The sequence below is a fragment of the Scyliorhinus torazame genome, chromosome 14 (assembly GCF_047496885.1).
Source record: "Scyliorhinus torazame isolate Kashiwa2021f chromosome 14, sScyTor2.1, whole genome shotgun sequence".
Taxonomy (NCBI): Eukaryota; Metazoa; Chordata; class Chondrichthyes; order Carcharhiniformes; family Scyliorhinidae; genus Scyliorhinus; species Scyliorhinus torazame.
The window spans coordinates 307204-329633 of record NC_092720.1 but is presented as its reverse complement, the minus strand read 5'-3'; the positions used below and the strand labels follow the sequence as shown (position 1 = coordinate 329633).

The window sequence follows — 22430 nt, the reverse complement described above, 5'->3', positions numbered from 1 at the left end:
CCCCACTGTGATCCCCCCCACTGTGATCCCCCCCACTGTGACCCCCCCCACTGTGACCCCCCCCACTGTGACCCCCCCCCACTGTGACCCCCCCCCACTGTGACCCCCCCCACTGTGACCCCCCCACTGTGACCCCCCCCACTGTGACCCCCCCCACTGTGACCCCCCCCACTGTGACCCCCCCCCATGTGCCCCCCCCACTGTGACCCCCCCGACAGTGACCCCCCTGACTGTGACCCCCCCCTCACTGTGACCCCGCCCAGCACAGTGAGTGGCTCTTTCCAAACAGTGCAGAAGGAGGCCATTCTGCCCATCCAGTCTGTACCCACCCCCTGAGAGAGCACCCTACTACACACCTGCTATATCCCCTTAACCCCGTAAGCCCACCTAACAAACATGTCCTTGGACCGTGGGAGGAAACCGGAGCACCCGGAGGAAACCGACGCAGACACAGGGAGAACGTGCAGACTCCGCACAGACAGTGACCCAAGGCCCGACTTGAACCCGGTGAGGCAGCAGTGCTAAGCACTGTGCTAGCATGCCTTCCACTTGTTGTGAAGGTTCCCTGATGGGCAAATACTGGAAATGACGAATGCAGCTTTGGAGGTGGGTTTGGCTTTTCAGGATATTGAAAGGCTCCATGATGGGTTGTGCTAATTGACAGAATTTAAAAAAAACATTTCATGGAATGTGAGCATCAATGGAAATGCCAGCATTTGAAGCTCCTCCCCAAGCTGCCTTTTTGACCTTGTTGTAGGTACACCCACATGCTGTTTACACGGGAGGTCCAGGATTTTGACCCACAGACTGACGGAATAGCGTCAGGATTGTTAGGTACATGGAGTGCACATGGCGCAGTGGAACTGTGGCGCTGAGGACTCAGATTCGAATCCTGGCCCTGGGTCACTATCCGTGTGGTGTTTGCACATTCACCCCATGTCTGCTTGGGTTTCACCCCCACAACCCAAAGATGTGCAAGTTTGGTGGATTGTCCCTTAATTGGAAAAAAGAAAAAATTGGGTACTGTAAATTTATTTAAAAAAAAGATTGTTAGGTAAATAAAGGTAGTTTAAAGGGATTTATGTTTGTATTGGTAAACATTAGAAATAAGGTCTAGTTTTAGGTGAATTTTATGTCATGTTTTTGTGCCTGGTAGTTAGGTTCCTGCTGGACAAAGGTGTTTGTATGTGTGGGGATTGGTCAAGTTTCACCTGCGATTCTATTGTGCTTAGAGAGGGTTGCAGCATGAAGGGTAAATGAAAGTGTTATGGGTAAGGTTTAGAGAACCCCAAAGTATATCATGGAATTCACCTGACCCACAACTTTTACCAGATTGTGGTATGGGGAGCCCACTCTACAGGTGTGATACAGCAGAAATGGAAAAGTATTTTATTTAAAAAAACAATGTATATTCTATGAACTCAAGTTAACCTTTTTAAAACACACAGTGAACATCTTATCAACCATTAATTCAAATACAACCCCCAAAGAATACAACATTAAGTAATCCTTTAAGCTTTGGGAATTAAGTTTAATTCCCAAACAACATCCAGAAGACTGAAGAAACACCTTTCAACAGAAGTACATTAGGTTTTAATTCACTACTGAGAACATTTATAATTCTGAATTCACCAAATGATCAAGCGATAGTCTTGTCATGGCAGAGAGAACAGCAGTACACCTCCTTTGTCTGGCTTCAGCTCCAACACTGAAACAAAACCAAAAAAAACACAGACACACCCAAACTTTTCTCAAAATGAAACTAAAAAGCAGAGCCAGAGCTCAGCTCCACCCACACTCTGACATCACTGCAGTAACATGATCAGCCAAACATTTCTTCAAGCGACAATCTCATGACAAAAGCCCTGAATGAAAGAGAAGTGGTTGCTTAGCAACTGGGGCCTTGTAAGGATAAAAAAAAGCTTTTCTTTGCTGTTAGCTTATTTAATTGAAAGCTAGAGCAATTGCAGATAGAAAGCCAGAGAATGAACATCTCTCAGCTCTGCTCAGAGCAAGAAAAGCTGTACAAAGAGTAATGTACAAGCTCCAGAGAAATGAAAAGATGGTTGGGTCTCGAAAGATGCATGGGCATCGTAAACAAAAGTTGAATTTCTTCTCGGGTTTCTAAAGTAATCCTAAAGTTTTGGCTGTTATGACAGTTTATGAAACAAATGTTAACGTAATTGGGAAGACAGTATTGGCTGGATATCAGAGTTTGTGTCAGGTGAGACAAATGAATCCTGAACTGGATTCAGTGTTAGAAGTGGAGTGGAAGCTTTGTTTAAAAGTGTCATCTGAAAATCCGGGAGTGGATTTCAAAATGCAAACCGCTAAGTGAAAGTGAAATGGACTTCAGTAAGGCCTTTGACAAGGTCCCTCATGGCAGACTGGTACAAAAGGAGAAGTCACACGGGATCAGAGGTGAGCTGGCAAGGTGGATACAGAACTGGCTAGGTCATAGAAGGCAGAGAGTAGCAATGGAAGGATGCTTTTCTAATTGGAGGGCTGTGACAAGTGGTGTTCCGCAGGGATCAGTGCTGGGACCTTTGCTGTTTGCAGTATATATAAATGATTTTTAGGAAAATGTAACTGGTCTGATTAGTAAGTTTGCAGACGACACAAAGGTTGGTGGAATTGCGGATAGCGATGAGGACTGTCTGAGGATACAGCAGGATTTAGATTGTTTGGAGACTTGGGCGGAGAGATGGCAGATGGAGTTTAATCCGGTCAAATGTGAGGTAATGCATTTTGGAAGGGCTAATGCAGGTAGGGAATATACAGTGAATGGTAGAACCCTCAAGAGTATTGAAAGTCAAAGAGATCTAGGAGTACAGGTCCACAGGTCATTGAAAGGGGCAACACAGGTGGAGAAGGTAGTCAAGAAGGCATACGACATGCTTGCCTTCATTGGCCAGGGCATTGAGTATAGAAATTGGCAAGTCATGTTGCAGCTGTATAGAACTTAGTTAGGCCACACTTGGAGTATAGTGTTCAATTCGCCACACTACCAGAAGGATGTGGAGGCTTTAGAGAGGGTGCAGAAGAGGTTTACCAGGATGTTGCCTAGTATGGAGGGCATTAACTGTGAGGAGAGGTTGAATAAACTCGGTTTGTTCTCACTGGAACGAAGGAGGTTGAGGGGAGACCTGATAGAGGTATACAAAATTATGAGGGGCATAGACAGAATGGATAGTCAGAGGCTTTTTCACAGGGTAGAGGGGTCAATTACTCGGGGGCATAGGTTTAAGGTGCGAGGGGCAAGGTTTAGAGGAGATGTACGAGGCAAGTTTTTTTACACGGAGTATAGTGGGTGCCTGGAACTCGCTGCCGGAGGAGGTGGTGGAAGCAGGGACGATAGTGACGTTTAAGGGGCATCTTGACAAACACATGAATAGGATGGGAATAGAGGGATACGGACCCAGGACGTGTAGAAGGTTGTAGTTTAGTCGGGCAGCATGGTCGGCACGGGCTTGGAGGGCCGAAGGGCCTGTTCCTGTCCTGTACTTTTCTTTGTTCTTTGTTCTATTACGATGACAGAAGTTCTGAAAGTGTGTTTTTGAGAGTGGTGTTTGGAAACTCATGTGACAATCATCTGGGGGGATTCTGAGGAGAATTCCACAGACACAAACTTGGGTTCAGAGTGGAGAGTGTAATGGACCACAGTCAATCTTTGTGCTTAAAAGGGACTTTGTGTCAATGGGATCATCGTAACTTCAAATGCACTTTGTCAACTGTGACAAAATCTGTGTGTGTTTGTTAAGCGACTGGGGGAGTAAAGGAGTATTGCATAACAATCCAATTTTATTGTCATGTTTTATCAATGTTTTTTTCTGCCTAAAACTAATTAGTAATTCCCTGACACTGCTCCTCCATGTTTTATTTTTGAAAAGTAAACAATATGGTCTTGTGTTCCATTTTGGAATCTTCCTGTCCAGTTAAAACATCAACGGGGATCACAACAGGAAGATGGAGGCTTGTAGGGTATCCTGATGGTGGTGATGTTCCCAGGGATCTGCTGCCCTTGTCCTTCTAGGCGGTAGAGTTTTGGAAAAAGCTGTTTTTGAGTGTGACACATCCATCGCTGCAAAGGAAAACCATGCATTCCTCTCAATGTGCTTTTCAATTTTGCGAAATGTTATCTAGAAAAGGACCGATCGTGTGGAGTTGAATATTTTGGTGTAGTCGGGATATTTTCACAGAATAAAAAGTATTTTTGTTCCCATCAGTGTGATCGATATGTTTGTAATGTTGAGGTTTGATTTAGTCAGTGTACAGGTTTCGGATTCCTTACCCAGTATCCCAAACTCTGGATGGTCCAAAAAAACTGGGTTCTCGCCCTGGAAAATGAAATCTCCATCATGCATTGCTTCCTGTCCATTGGGTAGCGGGACACTGAGCCCTAATCTTTTGGTCCAATCTTATTATTGGAATTAATGGTGTGGAAGCCTGGTTCACCCCTCGTTCTTTCCTATTATTATCCATCGTCTCGTCCGACCTTGCCCCTCCCTGACCCAGCGTCTGGGAAACCCAAAAATGTGGCACACATCCAGCCCTGGGAATCCTGAATACTGGGTCTGGGGCCTTTGTATATTTTGAAGCCCATCTGGTAGCAATGAAAACATCCATTGATTCTTATTTCAGCTGCCTTGTTACCAAACCTGCCAAACCTGGAGCAATTGGACCTTTCTTGGAACGAGGTCATTGGCGGAACTCTCAAACTGCTGACCAATGACCTGCAACACATGTCCCAGCTGAGGGTGCTGGTCCTGGGCAGCTGCGGACTTGCTGAGCGAGATGTGTCTGCTCTTGGTACGCCCATTTATTTCATGTGCTTCCTCCTGTGCCAGAATGTTAAAATGATAAGATTCAGGTTTATTTATAATCATCACATTTTGTTTCTCAGATTTATTCCTTGCCTGAAAACATTGGCTCTTATGGGTCGCAGTTCCTGAAGGTGCTGACTCTCACTGGGGTACAGTTCCTGAAGGTGCTGACTCTCACTGGGATACAGTTCCTGTAGGTGCTGACTCTCACTGGGGCACAGTTCCTGAAGGTGCTGACTCTCACTGGGAGAAAGTTCCTGAAGGTGCTGACTCTCACTGGGATACAGTTCCTGTAGGTGCTGACTCTCACTGGGGCACAGTTCCTGAAGGTGCTGACTCTCACTGGGATACAGTTCCTGTAGGTGCTGACTCTCACTGGGGCACAGTTCCTGAAGGTGCTGACTCTCACTGGGATACAGTTCCTGAAGGTGCTGACTCTCACTGGGGTACAGTTCCTGTAGGTGCCGACTCTCACTGGGGCACAGTTCCTGAAGGTGCTGACTCTCACTGGGAGAAAGTTCCTGAAGGTGCTGACTCTCACTGGGGTACAGTTCCTGAAGGTGCTGACTCTTACTGGGATATAGTTCCTGAAGGTGCTGACTCTCACTGGGACAAAGTTCCTGAAGGTGCTGACTCTCACTGGGGGACAATTCCTGAAGGTGCTGACTCTCACTGGGACACAGTTCCTGAAGGTGCTGACTCTCACTGGGGGACAGTTCCTGAAGGTGCTGACTCTCACTGGGAGACAGCTCCGGAAGGTGCTGACTCTCACTGGGAGACAGTTCCTGAAGGTGCTGACTCTCACTGGGAGACTGTTCCTGAAGGTGCTGACTCTCATTGGGGTACAGTTACTGAAGTTGCTGACTCTCACAGGGACACAGTTGCTGAAGGTGATGACTCTCACTGGGATACAGTTCCTGAAGGTGCTGACTCTCACTGGGATACAGTTCCTGAAGGTGCTGACTCTCACTGGGGTACAGTTCCTGTAGGTGCCGACTCTCACTGGGGCACAGTTCCTGAAGGTGCTGACTCTCACTGGGAGAAAGTTCCTGAAGGTGCTGACTCTCACTGGGGTACAGTTCCTGAAGGTGCTGACTCTTACTGGGATATAGTTCCTGAAGGTGCTGACTCTCACTGGGACAAAGTTCCTGAAGGTGCTGACTCTCACTGGGGGACAATTCCTGAAGGTGCTGACTCTCACTGGGACACAGTTCCTGAAGGTGCTGACTCTCACTGGGGGACAGTTCCTGAAGGTGCTGACTCTCACTGGGAGACAGCTCCGGAAGGTGCTGACTCTCACTGGGAGACAGTTCCTGAAGGTGCTGACTCTCACTGGGAGACTGTTCCTGAAGGTGCTGACTCTCATTCGGGTACAGTTACTGAAGTTGCTGACTCTCACAGGGACACAGTTGCTGAAGGTGCTGACTCTCACTGGGATACAGTTACTGAAGGTGCTGACTCTCATTGGGAGACAGTTCCTGAAGGTGCTGACTCTCACTGGGATACAGTTCCTGAAGTTGCTGACTCTCACTGGGACACAGTTCCTGAAGGTGCTGCCTCTCACTGGGAGACTGTTCCTGAAGGTGCTGACTCTCACTGGGAGACAGTTCCTGAAGGTGCTGACTCTCACTGGGGCACAGTTCCTGAAGGTGCTGACTCTCACTGGGACACAGTTTCTGAAGGTGCTGACTCTCACTGTGGGACAGTTCCTGAAGGTGCTGACTCTCACTGGGGGACAGTTCCCGAAGGTGCTGACTCTCACTGGGGGACAGTTCCTGAAGGTGCTGACTCTCACTGGGACACAGTTTCTGAAGGTGCTGACTCTCACTGAGGGACACAGTTCCTGAAGGTGCTGACTCTCAATGGGGTACAGTTCCTGAAGGTGCTGACTCTCACTGGGATACAGTTCCTGATGGTGCTGACTCTCACTGGGACACAGTTCCTGAAGGTGCTGACTCTCAATGGGGGACAGTTCCTGAAGGTGCTGACTCTCACTGGGGTACAGTTCCTGAAGGTGCTGACTCTCACTGGGGTACAGTTCCTGAAGGCGCTGACTCTCACTGGGATATAGTTCCTGAAGGTGCTGACTCTCACTGGGGGAACAGTTCCTGAAGGTGCTGCCTCTCACTGGGGCACAGTTCCTGAAGGTGCTGACTCTCACTGTGGGACAGTTCCTGAAGGTGCTGACTCTCACTGGGGGACAGTTCCCGAAGGTGCTGACTCTCACTGGGGGACAGTTCCTGAAGGTGCTGACTCTCACTGGGACACAGTTTCTGAAGGTGCTGACTCTCACTGAGGGACACAGTTCCTGAAGGTGCTGACTCTCAATGGGGTACAGTTCCTGAAGGTGCTGACTCTCACTGGGATACAGTTCCTGATGGTGCTGACTCTCATTGGGAGACAGTTCCTGAAGGTGCTGACTCTCACTGGGATACAGTTCCTGAAGTTGCTGACTCTCACTGGGACACAGTTCCTGAAGGTGCTGCCTCTCACTGGGAGACTGTTCCTGAAGGTGCTGACTCTCACTGGGAGACAGTTCCTGAAGGTGCTGACTCTCACTGGGGCACAGTTCCTGAAGGTGCTGACTCTCACTGGGACACAGTTTCTGAAGGTGCTGACTCTCACTGTGGGACAGTTCCTGAAGGTGCTGACTCTCACTGGGGGACAGTTCCCGAAGGTGCTGACTCTCACTGGGGGACAGTTCCTGAAGGTGCTGACTCTCACTGGGACACAGTTTCTGAAGGTGCTGACTCTCACTGAGGGACACAGTTCCTGAAGGTGCTGACTCTCAATGGGGTACAGTTCCTGAAGGTGCTGACTCTCACTGGGATACAGTTCCTGATGGTGCTGACTCTCACTGGGACACAGTTCCTGAAGGTGCTGACTCTCAATGGGGGACAGTTCCTGAAGGTGCTGACTCTCACTGGGGTACAGTTCCTGAAGGTGCTGACTCTCACTGGGGTACAGTTCCTGAAGGCGCTGACTCTCACTGGGATATAGTTCCTGAAGGTGCTGACTCTCACTGGGGGAACAGTTCCTGAAGGTGCTGCCTCTCACTGGGGCACAGTTCCTGAAGGTGCTGACTCTCACTGTGGGACAGTTCCTGAAGGTGCTGACTCTCACTGGGGGACAGTTCCCGAAGGTGCTGACTCTCACTGGGGGACAGTTCCTGAAGGTGCTGACTCTCACTGGGACACAATTTCTGAAGGTGCTGACTCTCACTGAGGGACACAGTTCCTGAAGGTGCTGACTCTCAATGGGGTACAGTTCCTGAAGGTGCTGACTCTCACTGGGATACAGTTCCTGATGGTGCTGACTCTCACTGGGAGACAGTTCCTGAAGGTGCTGACTCTCACTGGGGCACAGTTCCTGAAGGTGCTGACTCTCAATGGGGTACAGTTCCTGAAGGTGCTGACTCTGACTGGGGTACAGTTCCTGAAGGCGCTGACTCTCACTGGGAGACAGTTCCTGAAGGTGCTGACTCTCACTGGGGCACAGTTCCTGAAGGTGCTGACTCTCACTGGGACACAGTTTCTGAAGGTGCTGACTCTCACTGGGACACAGTTTCTGAAGGTGCTGACTCTCACTGGGGGACAGTTCCCGAAGGTGCTGACTCTCACTGGGGGACAGTTCCTGAAGGTGCTGACTCTCACTGGGACACAGTTTCTGAAGGTGCTGACTCTCACTGGGACACAGTTCCTGAAGGTGCTGACTCTCACTGGGATACAGTTCCTGATGGTGCTGACTCTCACTGGGACACAGTTCCTGAAGTTGCTGACTCTCACTGGGACACAGTTCCTGAAGGTGCTGACTCTCAATGGGGGACAGTTCCTGAAGGTGCTGACTCTCACTGGGGTACAGTTCCTGAAGGTGCTGACTCTCACTGGGGTACAGTTCCTGAAGGCGCTGACTCTCACTGGGATATAGTTCCTGAAGGTGCTGACTCTCACTGGGGGACAGTTCCTGAAGGTGCTGCCTCTCACTGGGGCACAGTTCCTGAAGGTGCTGACTCTCACTGGGGGACAGTTCCTGAAGGTGCTGACTCTCACTGGGGTACAGTTCCTGTAGGTGCTGACTCTCACTGGGGTACAGTTCCTGAAGGTGCTGACTCTCACTGGGGGACAGTTTCTGAAGGTGCTGACTCTCACTGGGGGACAGTTTCTGAAGGTGCTGACTCTCACCGGGGGACAGTTCCTGAAGGTGCTGACTCTCACTGGGACCAAGTTCCTGAAGGTGCTGGCTCTCACTGGGACCAAGTTCCTGAAGGTGCTGACTCTTACAGGGGGACAGTTCCTGAAGGTGCTGACTCTCACTGGGATACAGTTCCTGAAGGTGCTGACTCTCACTGGGATACAGTTCCTGAAGGTGCTGACTCTCACTGGGATACAGTTCCTGAAGGTGCTGACTCTCACTGGGATACAGTTCCTGAAGGTGCTGACTCTCACTGGGATACAGTTCCTGAAGGTGCTGACTCTCACTGGGGTACAGTTCCTGAAGGCGCTGACTCTCACTGGGATATAGTTCCTGAAGGTGCTGACTCTCACTGGGGGACAGTTCCTGAAGGTGCTGCCTCTCACTGGGTCACAGTTCCTGAAGGTGCTGACTCTCACTGGGGGACAGTTCCTGAAGGTGCTGACTCTCACTGGGGTACAGTTCCTGAAGGTGCTGACTCTCACTGGGGTACAGTTCCTGAAGGTGCTGACTCTCACTGGGGTACAGTTCCTGAAGGTGCTGACTCTCACTGGGGGACAGTTTCTGAAGGTGCTGACTCTCACTGGGGGACAGTTTCTGAAGGTGCTGACTCTCACCGGGGGACAATTCCTGAAGGTGCTGACTCTCACTGGGACCAAGTTCCTGAAGGTGCTGGCTCTCACTGGGACCAAGTTCCTGAAGGTGCTGACTCTTACAGGGGGACAGTTCCTGAAGGTGCTGACTCTCACTGGGATACAGTTCCTGAAGGTGCTGACTCTCACTGGGATACAGTTCCTGAAGGTGCTGACTCTCACTGGGATACAGTTCCTGAAGGTGCTGACTCTCACTGGGATACAGTTCCTGAAGGTGCTGACTCTCACTGGGAGACAGTTCCTGAAGGTGCTGACTCTCACTGGGATACAGTTCCTGATGGTGCTGACTCTCACTGGGACACAGTTCCTGAAGTTGCTGACTCTCACTGGGACACAGTTCCTGAAGGTGCTGACTCTCAATGGGGGACAGTTCCTGAAGGTGCTGACTCTCACTGGGGTACAGTTCCTGAAGGTGCTGACTCTCACTGGGGTACAGTTCCTGAAGGCGCTGACTCTCACTGGGATATAGTTCCTGAAGGTGCTGACTCTCACTGGGGGACAGTTCCTGAAGGTGCTGCCTCTCACTGGGGCACAGTTCCTGAAGGTGCTGACTCTCACTGGGGGACAGTTCCTGAAGGTGCTGACTCTCACTGGGGTACAGTTCCTGAAGGTGCTGACTCTCACTGGGGTACAGTTCCTGAAGGTGCTGACTCTCACTGGGGGACAGTTTCTGAAGGTGCTGACTCTCACTGGGGGACAGTTTCTGAAGGTGCTGACTCTCACCGGGGGACAGTTCCTGAAGGTGCTGACTCTCACTGGGACCAAGTTCCTGAAGGTGCTGGCTCTCACTGGGACCAAGTTCCTGAAGGTGCTGACTCTTACAGGGGGACAGTTCCTGAAGGTGCTGACTCTCACTGGGATACAGTTCCTGAAGGTGCTGACTCTCACTGGGATACAGTTCCTGAAGGTGCTGACTCTCACTGGGATACAGTTCCTGAAGGTGCTGACTCTCACTGGGATACAGTTCCTGAAGGTGTTGACTCTCACTGGAGCAATGCCCAGAAGAATGATTTGATTATTATAATATAAAGAGACAAAATAGCTATTTTGGCAATTAATCAGGAAATAAATGGAATGATAATTGAGAGATTACTTTGCAGGTGAATGCATCCAACATTTGCCAAACATTGAAGAGATTGATTTATCCTGGAACCGAGGTTTGGGAGGGAACCTGTCTCTCCTCACTCAGATGTTCAATACAGTCAGTAAACTGAAGATTCTAAAGCTGATGGATTGTAACCTCACTGCCGACGACGGGAGAGCCCTGGGTGATTATTGATTATAACATTTCAAATCAGCTGTTTGATTTACAGTTTCTCAAAACTTGCGCCTTGCAAATGTTTTCTTTTTGATTGTGAGAATGTGAATTTTTATCTGCCTCTGTCAGACGAATATTATTGAAATTTACAAATTCAATCTTTTCGATTGTGTGGGTTCCCCGGACCTGGAAATGTTAAGATTTCAAGCACATGAACGGTCGTTTAGCCAACCTGGTCAATGTTGGTGTTTATCTTGTCGGTGGCGCGGACTTTGATTTCTTTTGTCAGCCTTCCCCTTAAAAGCACCAATTCACCGCGGCGATTCCTTGTGTTCCCAACTTCTACATTAGAGCCACTCCCTGGCTAAAGTTGTTTCTCCTGAATAATTGAATTTGTTGGTTATCACTTTGTATTTCCAGCCCAATTTCTGTCTTCCTCCATAATGGAAACATTCTCTTCATAATTATACTCACAAACCGTTTCCTAATTGTCATATGAGAGTGCCTTTAAGAAATGGGTGTTTATCAGTGATGTCAGAGTGTGGGTGGAGCTGGGCTGTCTGTCTGCTTTTACGTTCACTTTGGGCTCGCAGCTACAGGTTGTGTTTAGTTTTGTTTAGATTTGGAGAAGCTGCAATCACAGCGAGATGTGTCTGAATCTCTGCGAGCTAAAGAATGGCAATTTGGTGATTTCAACGTGGTAACTGTTCTTAGTCGAGAAGTTAAACCTGATGTCTTTCTGTTAAAAGGGTTTTTTCTGTCTTCTGGATGTTGCAAGGAAAGATTAAGAGTTACTTATAGAGTACTGTATTCTTTGGGGGATTGATTGGTGTTGATAGTTGTTAAGATGTTTACTGTGGGTTTATAAAGTGTAAACTGGTTTTGAAATAAACATTGTTTTAATTTAAAAGTGCTGTAGATCTCTGTTGCATCACACATGTAGAGTGGGCCATGTGCTCCCCATATCACAATCTATTAAAAGTTGTGGGTCAGATGAACTCCATGATACACTTTGGAATTCTCTAAACCCTAGCCCATAACATAATGATGAATGCCTCTATCAGGCCACCCCTCAGTCTTCTCTTTTCTAGAGAAAAGAGGCTCGACCATTCGACCTTTTCTGATTGAATGAACCTCCCAGTTGCAGCTTTACTCCAGTAAATATTTTTGCCCCTTCACTAATGCCTAAATCATCCTTTTTATAATAAAACCAGAACTGTTCACTACTCTGTGTGATCTTACCACGATTCTACACCAGTTTAACAACTTATTTAGTTTTCAATTCTGTTCTCTAGAAATGAATCACACCTGATTTGTAGTTTTCTTAATAGATGCTTCAGTGGCAAAAATAGGAAGGCAGATTATTCTTTGAATGGGTGTAAATTGAGAGAGGTGGATACTCAGCGAGACCTTGGTGTCCTCGTGCATCAGTCGCTGAAAGTAAGCGCGCAGGTACAGCGGCAGGAAAGAAGGCAAATGGTATGTTGGCCTTCATAGCGAGAGGATTTGAGTAAAGGAATAGAGATGTTTTACTGCAATTGTATAGGGCATTGGTGAGGCCACATCTGGAGTGTTGTGGGCAGTTTTGGTCTCCTTACCTGAGGAAGGATGTTCTTGCTGTGGAGGGAGTGTAGCGAAGATTTACCCGGCTGATTCCTGGGATGGTGGGACTGTGATATGAGGAGAGACTAAGTCGGTTAGGATTATATTCATTGGAGTTTAGAAGACTGAGAGGGGATCTCATAGAAACTTATAAAATTCTCACAGGATCAGACAGGGTAGATTCAGGAAGAATGTTCCCGATGGTGGGGGAGTCCCGAAGATGGGGGTCATAGTTTGAGGGTAAGTGGTAAACCTTTTAGGACTGAGGTGAGGAGAAATTTCTTCACCCAGGGAGCGGTGAATCTGTGGAATTCACACCTTTAAAAATAAAATCAAAATAAACCACCCACACCCCACAAGTACTGCCACCCCCCCCCCCCCCCCCCCACCGTCACGCACACCTGTGTAGCCGGCTGAAAACTATCCCCCCTGGTGTCTCCTCTTTGTGTTACACATGGATAGGACGGGTATAGAGGGACACGGCACAAGGAAGTGTTGGAGGTTTGGCAAAGGTTGGTATCATGACCAGTACAGGCTTGGAGGGCCGAAGGGCCTGTTCCTGTGCTGTATTGTTCTTTGTTCTTGTTGACAATCCCTGGTGTGTTGGGTCATTTGACCTTGTGGCTATCCCGGTTTACACAATGTCAGTGTTTGCTGACTATTCGCAAATGGTTTCTGACCATTCCCGTGGAGGTGCAGGATCTCCCGGTGTGGATGTTGATTGGCCTGCCCCCCCCCCCCATCAACCGCCCCCCCATCAACCCCCCCCCCATCAACCCCCCCCCCCATCAACCGCCCCCCCCCCCATCAACCGCCCCCCCCCATCAACCCCCCCCCATCAACCGCCCCCCCCATCAACCCCCCCCCCATCAACCGCCCCTCCCCCCATCAACCGCCCCTCCCCCCATCAACCGCCCCCCCCATCAACCGCCCCCCCATCAACCGCCCCCCCCATCAACCCCCCCATCAACCCCCCCCCCATCAACCGCCCCCCCCCCCATCAACCGCCCCCCCCCCATCAACCGCCCCCCCCCATCAACCGCCCCCCCCCATCAACCGCCCCCCCCATCAACCGCCCCCCCCCCATCAACCGCCCCCACCCTCCATCAACCGCCCCCCCCATCAACCGCCCCCCCCCATCAACCGCCCCCCCCCCCATCAACCGCCCCCCCCATCAACCGCCCCCCCCATCAACCGCCCCCCCCCATCAACCGCCCCCCCCCCATCAACCGCCCCCCCATCAACCACCCCCCCCATCAACCGCCCCCCCCCCATCAACCGCCCCCCCCATAAACCACCCAACACCCCCCTCCCCATAAACCACCCAACACACCCCTCCCCCATAAACCACCCGACACACCCCTCCCCATAAACCTCCCGACCCACCCCTCCCCATAAACCACACCACACACCCCTCCCCATAAACCACCCAACACCCCCCTCCCCCATAAACCACCCAACACCCCCCTCCCCCATAAACCACCCAACACACCCCTCCCCCATAAACCTCCCCACACACCCCTCCCCCATAAACCTCCCCACACACCCCTCCCCATAAACCACCCCACACACCCCTCCCCCATAAACCTCCCCACACACCCCTCCCCCATAAACCTCCCCACACACCCCTCCCCATAAACCTCCCCACACATCCCTCCCCATAAACCTCCCCACACACCCCTCCCCATAAACCTCCCAACACACCCCTCCCCATAAACCTCCCCACACACCCCTCCCCCATAAACCACCCAACACACCCCTCCCCATAAACCACCCGACATACCCCTCCCCAGAACCCTCCCCACACACCGCTCCCCCATAAACCACCCAACACACCCCTCCCCCATAAACCTCCCCACACACCCCTCGCCCATAAACCTCCCCACACACCCCTCCCCATAAACCACCCCACACACCCCTCCCCCATAAACCTCCCCACACACCCCTCCCCCATAAACCTCCCCACACACCCCTCCCCATAAACCTCCCCACACACCCCTCCCCATAAACCTCCCCACACACCCCTCCCCATAAACCTCCCAACACACCCCTCCCCATAAACCTCCCCACACACCCCTCCCCCATAAACCACCCAACACACCCCTCCCCATAAACCTCCCCACACACCCCTCCCCATAAACCTCCCAACACACCCCTCCCCATAAACCTCCCCACACACCCCTCCCCATAAACCACCCGACATACCCCTCCCCAGAACCCTCCCCACACACCGCTCCCCCATAAACCACCCAACACACCACTCCCCCATAAACCTCCCCACACACCCCTCCCCATAAACCTCCCCACACACCCCTCCCCCATAAACCACCCCACACACCCCTCCCCATAAACCACCCCACACACCCCTCCCCCATAAACCTCCCCACACACCCCTCCCCATAAACCTCCCCACACACCCCTCCCCATAAACCTCCCCACACACCCCTCCCCATCAACCTCCCCACACACCCCTCCCCTGTAAACCACCCAACACCCCCCTCCCCCATAAACCACCCAACACCCCCCTCCCCATCAACCTCCCAAACACCCCCCTCCCCATCAACCTCCTCACACACCCTTCCCCCATAAACCTCCCCACACACCCCTCCCCCATAAACCTCCCCACACACCCCTCCCCCATAAACCTCCCCACACACCCCTCCCCCATAAACCACCTGACACACCCCTCCCCAATAAACCACCCGACCCACCCCTCCCCATAAACCACACAACACAGCCCTCCCCCATAAACCTCCCCACACACCCCTCCCCCAGAAACCTCCCCACACACCCCTCCCCCAGAAACCTCCCCACACACCCCTCCCCATAAACCTCCCCACACACCCTTCCCCCATAAACCTCCCCACACACCCCTCCCCCATAAACCTCCCCACACACCCCTCCCCCATAAACCTCCCCACACACCCCTCCCCCATAAACCTCCCACACACCCCTCCCCATAAATCTCTCCACACACCTCTCCCCATAAACCTCCCACACACCCCTCCCCATAAACCACCCGACACCGCCCCTCCCAATCAACCTCCCCACACCACCCCACCCCTCCCCACCCCCATCAACCTCCCCACACACCCCTCCCCCATAAACCACCGACACACCCCTCCCCATAAACCACCCGACACACCCCTCCCCATAAACCTCCCCACACACCCCTCCCCATAAACCACCCAACACACCCCAGCCCCATAAACCTCCCCACACACCCCTCCTCCATAAACCTCCCCACACACCCCTCCTCCATAAACCTCCCCACACACCCCTCTCCATAAACCACCCGACACACCCCTCCCCATAAACCACCCAACACACCCCAGCCCCATAAACCTCCCCACACACCCCTCCCCATAAACCTCCCCACACACCCCTCCCCATAAACCACCCGACACACCCCTCCCCATAAACCACCCAACACACCCCAGCCCCATAAACCTCCCCACACACCCCTCTCCATAAACCACCCGACACACCCCTCCCCATAAACCACCCAACACACCCCAGCCCCATAAACCTCCCCACACACCCCTCCTCCATAAACCTCCCCACACACCCCTCCCCATAAACCACCCGACACACCCCTCCCCATAGCCCTCCCCCCACACCCCTCCCCATAAACCTCCCCACACACCCCTCCCCATAAACCACCCGACACACCCCTCTCCATAGCCCTCCCCACACCCCTCCCCATAAAATTCCCCACACACCCCTCCCCCATAAACCTCCCCACATCCCCTCCCCTATAAACCACCCGACACACCCCTCCACATATCCCTCCCCACACCCCCCTCCCAATCAACCTCCCCACACCATCCCACCCCTCCCCCACCCCCATCAACCTCCCCACACAACCCTCCCCATAAACCTCCCGACCCACCCCTCCCCATAAACCACACCACACACCCCTCCCCATAAACCACCCAACACCCCCCTCCCCCATAAACCACCCAACACCCCCCTCCCCCATAAACCACCCAACACACCCCTCCCCCATAAACCTCCCCACACACCCCTCCCCCATAAACCTCCCCACACACCCCTCCCCATAAACCACCCCACACACCCCTCCCCCATAAACCTCCCCACACACCCCTCCCCCATAAACCTCCCCACACACCCCTCCCCATAAACCTCCCCACACATCCCTCCCCATAAACCTCCCCACACACCCCTCCCCATAAACCTCCCAACACACCCCTCCCCATAAACCTCCCCACACACCCCTCCCCCATAAACCACCCAACACACCCCTCCCCATAAACCACCCGACATACCCCTCCCCAGAACCCTCCCCACACACCGCTCCCCCATAAACCACCCAACACACCCCTCCCCCATAAACCTCCCCACACACCCCTCGCCCATAAACCTCCCCACACACCCCTCCCCATAAACCACCCCACACACCCCTCCCCCATAAACCTCCCCACACACCCCTCCCCCATAAACCTCCCCACACACCCCTCCCCATAAACCTCCCCACACACCCCTCCCCATAAACCTCCCCACACACCCCTCCCCATAAACCTCCCAACACACCCCTCCCCATAAACCTCCCCACACACCCCTCCCCCATAAACCACCCAACACACCCCTCCCCATAAACCTCCCCACACACCCCTCCCCATAAACCTCCCAACACACCCCTCCCCATAAACCTCCCCACACACCCCTCCCCATAAACCACCCGACATACCCCTCCCCAGAACCCTCCCCACACACCGCTCCCCCATAAACCACCCAACACACCACTCCCCCATAAACCTCCCCACACACCCCTCCCCATAAACCTCCCCACACACCCCTCCCCCATAAACCACCCCACACACCCCTCCCCATAAACCACCCCACACACCCCTCCCCCATAAACCTCCCCACACACCCCTCCCCATAAACCTCCCCACACACCCCTCCCCATAAACCTCCCCACACACCCCTCCCCATCAACCTCCCCACACACCCCTCCCCTGTAAACCACCCAACACCCCCCTCCCCCATAAACCACCCAACACCCCCCTCCCCATCAACCTCCCAAACACCCCCCTCCCCATCAACCTCCTCACACACCCTTCCCCCATAAACCTCCCCACACACCCCTCCCCCATAAACCTCCCCACACACCCCTCCCCCATAAACCTCCCCACACACCCCTCCCCCATAAACCACCTGACACACCCCTCCCCAATAAACCACCCGACCCACCCCTCCCCATAAACCACACAACACAGCCCTCCCCCATAAACCTCCCCACACACCCCTCCCCCAGAAACCTCCCCACACACCCCTCCCCCAGAAACCTCCCCACACACCCCTCCCCATAAACCTCCCCACACACCCTTCCCCCATAAACCTCCCCACACACCCCTCCCCCATAAACCTCCCACACACCCCTCCCCATAAATCTCTCCACACACCTCTCCCCATAAACCTCCCACACACCCCTCCCCATAAACCACCCGACACCGCCCCTCCCAATCAACCTCCCCACACCACCCCACCCCTCCCCACCCCCATCAACCTCCCCACACACCCCTCCCCCATAAACCACCGACACACCCCTCCCCATAAACCACCCGACACACCCCTCCCCATAAACCTCCCCACACACCCCTCCCCATAAACCACCCAACACACCCCAGCCCCATAAACCTCCCCACACACCCCTCCTCCATAAACCTCCCCACACACCCCTCCTCCATAAACCTCCCCACACACCCCTCTCCATAAACCACCCGACACACCCCTCCCCATAAACCACCCAACACACCCCAGCCCCATAAACCTCCCCACACACCCCTCCCCATAAACCTCCCCACACACCCCTCCCCATAAACCACCCGACACACCCCTCCCCATAAACCACCCAACACACCCCAGCCCCATAAACCTCCCCACACACCCCTCTCCATAAACCACCCGACACACCCCTCCCCATAAACCACCCAACACACCCCAGCCCCATAAACCTCCCCACACACCCCTCCTCCATAAACCTCCCCACACACCCCTCCCCATAAACCACCCGACACACCCCTCCCCATAGCCCTCCCCCCACACCCCTCCCCATAAACCTCCCCACACACCCCTCCCCATAAACCACCCGACACACCCCTCTCCATAGCCCTCCCCACACCCCTCCCCATAAAATTCCCCACACACCCCTCCCCCATAAACCTCCCCACATCCCCTCCCCTATAAACCACCCGACACACCCCTCCACATATCCCTCCCCACACCCCCCTCCCAATCAACCTCCCCACACCATCCCACCCCTCCCCCACCCCCATCAACCTCCCCACACAACCCTCCCCATAAAACACCCGACATACCCCTCCCCATAAACCTCCTCACACCACCCCCCCCCATAAACCTCCCCACACACCCCTCCCCCATATACCACCCGACACACCCCTCTCCCCAATCAACCTCCTCACACCACCACTCCCCATAAACCACCTGACACACCCCTCCCCATAAACCTCCCCACTCACCCCTCCCCTATAAACCTCCCCACACACCCTTCCCCGATAAACCTCCTCACACCCCCCCCTCCCCAATCAACCACCCCACACACCCCCTCCCCATCAACACCCCACGCACCCCTCCCCCATACACCTCCCCACACACCCCTCCCCATAAACCACCCGACACCCCCCTCTCCCCAATCAACCTCCCCACACCTCTAGCAGTTAATGGGAACCAGCTTTCTGAAATGTTTTATAAACAACCCCGATCTTTTGTGGAACCCTTCACTCACCCTGCAAATTTTGCCTTTTCAAAGTGCAGAAACTCCGTTAGATTCCCTCAGCCTGCCCGAGACACAGGGTGCAGCTGCAGACCACCCCCCCCCCCCCCCCTCCCCGCCGCAATGGGACCCAGCTGCGAACGATCAACGAGGCAAAGGCTAAAACATCTGCCCCTGCTCCCATCTGCAACTCTGACACCCCACGGAAGGCCCCCAGGGGACTGGGCTCTATGTCCACGTGCAGGCCACCTGCAAACTTTCTCCAACTTTGGGCAGCACTGTTGCTTCACAGCTCCAGGGTCCCAGGTTCGACTCCCCGCTGGATCACTGTCTGTGCGGAGTCTGCACGTCCTCCCCGTGTCTGCGTGGGTTTCCTCCGGGTGCTCCGGTTTCCTCCCACAGTCCAAAGATGTGCAGGTTAGGTGGATTGGCCATGATAAATTGCCCTTCGTGTCCAAAACGGTTAGGAGGGGTTATTGGGTTATGGGGATAGACTGGAAGTGAGGGCTTAAGTGGGTCGGTGCAGACTCGATGGGCCGAATGGCCTCCTTCTGCACTGTATGTTCTGTATGTATGTTCTATGACCAAAACATATGATTGGCTGGGCCCCTCCCACACCGCTCACAAATATCCTCCACTCCCTATAACAGCCAGCTCATCCTCTACTTCATCAGCTGCACTCGGTGTACAACTTTTTTCGGAAAAACTTTTTTGCAAAATCTACACCTGCAGGAACCCAAATCCCCCTCAAGTGGGACCCCAAACTCCCGAACCCCCCCCCCACGCAGGACCCCAAGCTCACGAAACCCCCCCCCCACGCAGGACCCCAAGCTCCCGAAACCCCCCCCACGTGGGACCCCAAACTCCTGACCCCCCTGTCATGTGAGAGTACCTTTAAGACAAGGATGTTTAAGCAATGTACCTTGAAGAAAATAGTGATGTCAGAGAGTGGGTGGAGCTGAGGTCAGCTCAGCCATTTTTCAGTTTAGTTTTGCAGTTTGAAAATAGCTTGGGAGTGTCTGTGTTTGCAGTGAGCTGGATCTCTGCCATGAAAGACTATCTCTGGATCATTTGGGTGATTTAAACTCATAAGAGTAAAGCCTTTAACCTGATGTGATTCTGTTTAAAGGTGTTAAGTCTCTTGGAAGTTTGAAGGAACATTTTGAGGAATTATTTACTGTTGCAATATTTTCGGAATTATCTTTGAAGTAAGGGGTGTTAAGAGATCCAATGTTTATTTAAGATGTTAAGTTGAGTTCATGGAAAAAACATTGTTTTGTGTTTGAAAACCCACATATCTATAATTGTAATCCCACACTTAGGGAACAAACCGTGTGCTAGGAAAAGCAACAATAGCATTAAAGGGAGAGGTTGGTTGAACTCCATGATACATTTTGGGGTTTTGAAGATCCCTCGCCCATAACAGTTGGGGGATCGAGGGGAATAAAAGTCTATCTATTAGATTGGCTTTTATGAACTTAAAGACAGTGAAGGATTGTTGCTTTTTCCGGTGTGGTATTTTAGTTTAAGTGGGGAGAGTGTTGTGAATAATGGCTCTTTCGGAGGCTCAGAAGTTTTTGGGGTTGAACGCGGTAACATGTGATACCTTACGGACAGAGAGTAAAAACAGACTGTTAGGTTTGGCAAAAGCATTGCAGTTAACACTGCCTAGCAAAAGATGAGTTACTTAACGCGGTATCTGCGCATTTACGTTTGCCTGTGATACATTCTGACTCATTAGATATGGCAAAGCTCCAGATGCAGGTTAAGCAATTTGAAAAAGAAATAAAGCAACTTGAATATGAAAAAGAATTAAAGCGGCTTGTATATGCAATGAAATAAAAAGAAAGAGATAGAGAGGAAAAGGAAAAGGAGAGAGAAGAAAGAAACCAAGAAAGAGATAGAGAGGAAAGGGAAAAAGAGAGAGAGTTTGAACTTCGGAAAATGGCTCTGAAACGTGAAAATCAGTTAAAATTGGCAGACGCAAAGGGATACGTACAGTTGGAGGAGATGGATGAGGATAATGAGACAGAGCGTCATAGTCAAAGATGTGATGGGGATCTATTTAAATATGTCCAAGCATTGCCAAGGTTTGACGAGAAGGAGGTAGAAGCCTTTTTCATTTCATTTGAGAAGGTAGCTAAACAAATGCAATGGCCACAGGACATGTGGGTATTAATGATTCAAACAAAGCTGGTAGGTAGGGCTAGTGAAGTGTTTGCATCACTACCGGAGGAGGTATCTGGAACGTATGAGGAGATGACGAAATCCATCTTAAGTGCATATGAGCTAGTGCCTGAAGCTTACAGACAAAGGTTTAGAAATGTAAGGAAAGAATTTGGTCAAACATACATGTAGTTTGAAAGGCTCAAACAGAGTAATTTTGATAGGTGGATAAGGGCTTTGAAAATAGACCAAACGTATGAAGCTGTCAGAGAAATTATACTTCTGGAGGAGTTTAAAAATTCTATTCCTGATGTAGTGAGAACTCATGTGGAAGTACAGAGGGTTAAAACTGTGAGATTAGCAGCAGAAATGGCAGATGATTATGAATTAGTTCATAAATCAAAGATTGGTTTCTGACATCAGTTTCAGCCGGTGAGGGATAGAAACTGGGGACATGAGAAATACTCGAGTGGTAAAGGTAAAGGTGATCTGATGAGAGACAATGTCTGTGCGGAGTCTGCACACCCTCCCCGTGTCTGCGTGGGTTTCCTCCGGGTGCTCCGGTTTCCTCCCACAGTCCAAAGATGTGCAGGTTATGTGGATTGGCTATGATAAATTACCCTTAGTGTCCAAAATTGCCCTTAGTGTTGGGTGGAGTTACTGGGTTATGGGGATAGGGTGGAGGTGTTGATCTTGGGTAGGATGCTCTTCCCAAGAGACGGTGCAGACTCGATGGGCCGAATGGCCTCCTTCTGCACTGTAAATTCTATGATAATCTATGAATAAAGAGAGTGTACCTCAGATTAAAAAAGAAATCCAGGAGGGTGGAAAAGAGATGAAAAGTTTCAAATGTTTTCACTGTCATAAACTAGGCCATGTAAAGTCATAGTGTTGGTGGTTGAGGAATAGCACTGGGAAGGCTGATGTGATAAAACAAGATAAGACAGTGGGATTTGTTGGAGTGATAAATGAAAGCC

At 51.9% G+C, this 22430-nt stretch overlaps 1 protein-coding gene across 2 annotated transcripts in view; it reads left to right on the top strand.

Moving 5' to 3' along the window:
• The window catches only part of LOC140389482 (leucine-rich repeat-containing protein 31-like), a 223064-nt gene that overhangs the window by 95453 nt on the left and 105181 nt on the right, over positions 1–22430 (top strand). For both annotated transcript variants that reach the window (XM_072473615.1, XM_072473614.1), the window contains 2 exons: positions 4642–4809; positions 10768–10935. In XM_072473615.1, coding sequence (XP_072329716.1) covers positions 4642–4809; positions 10768–10935 — 336 coding nt within the window. The remainder of the gene's footprint in view (positions 1–4641; positions 4810–10767; positions 10936–22430) is intronic.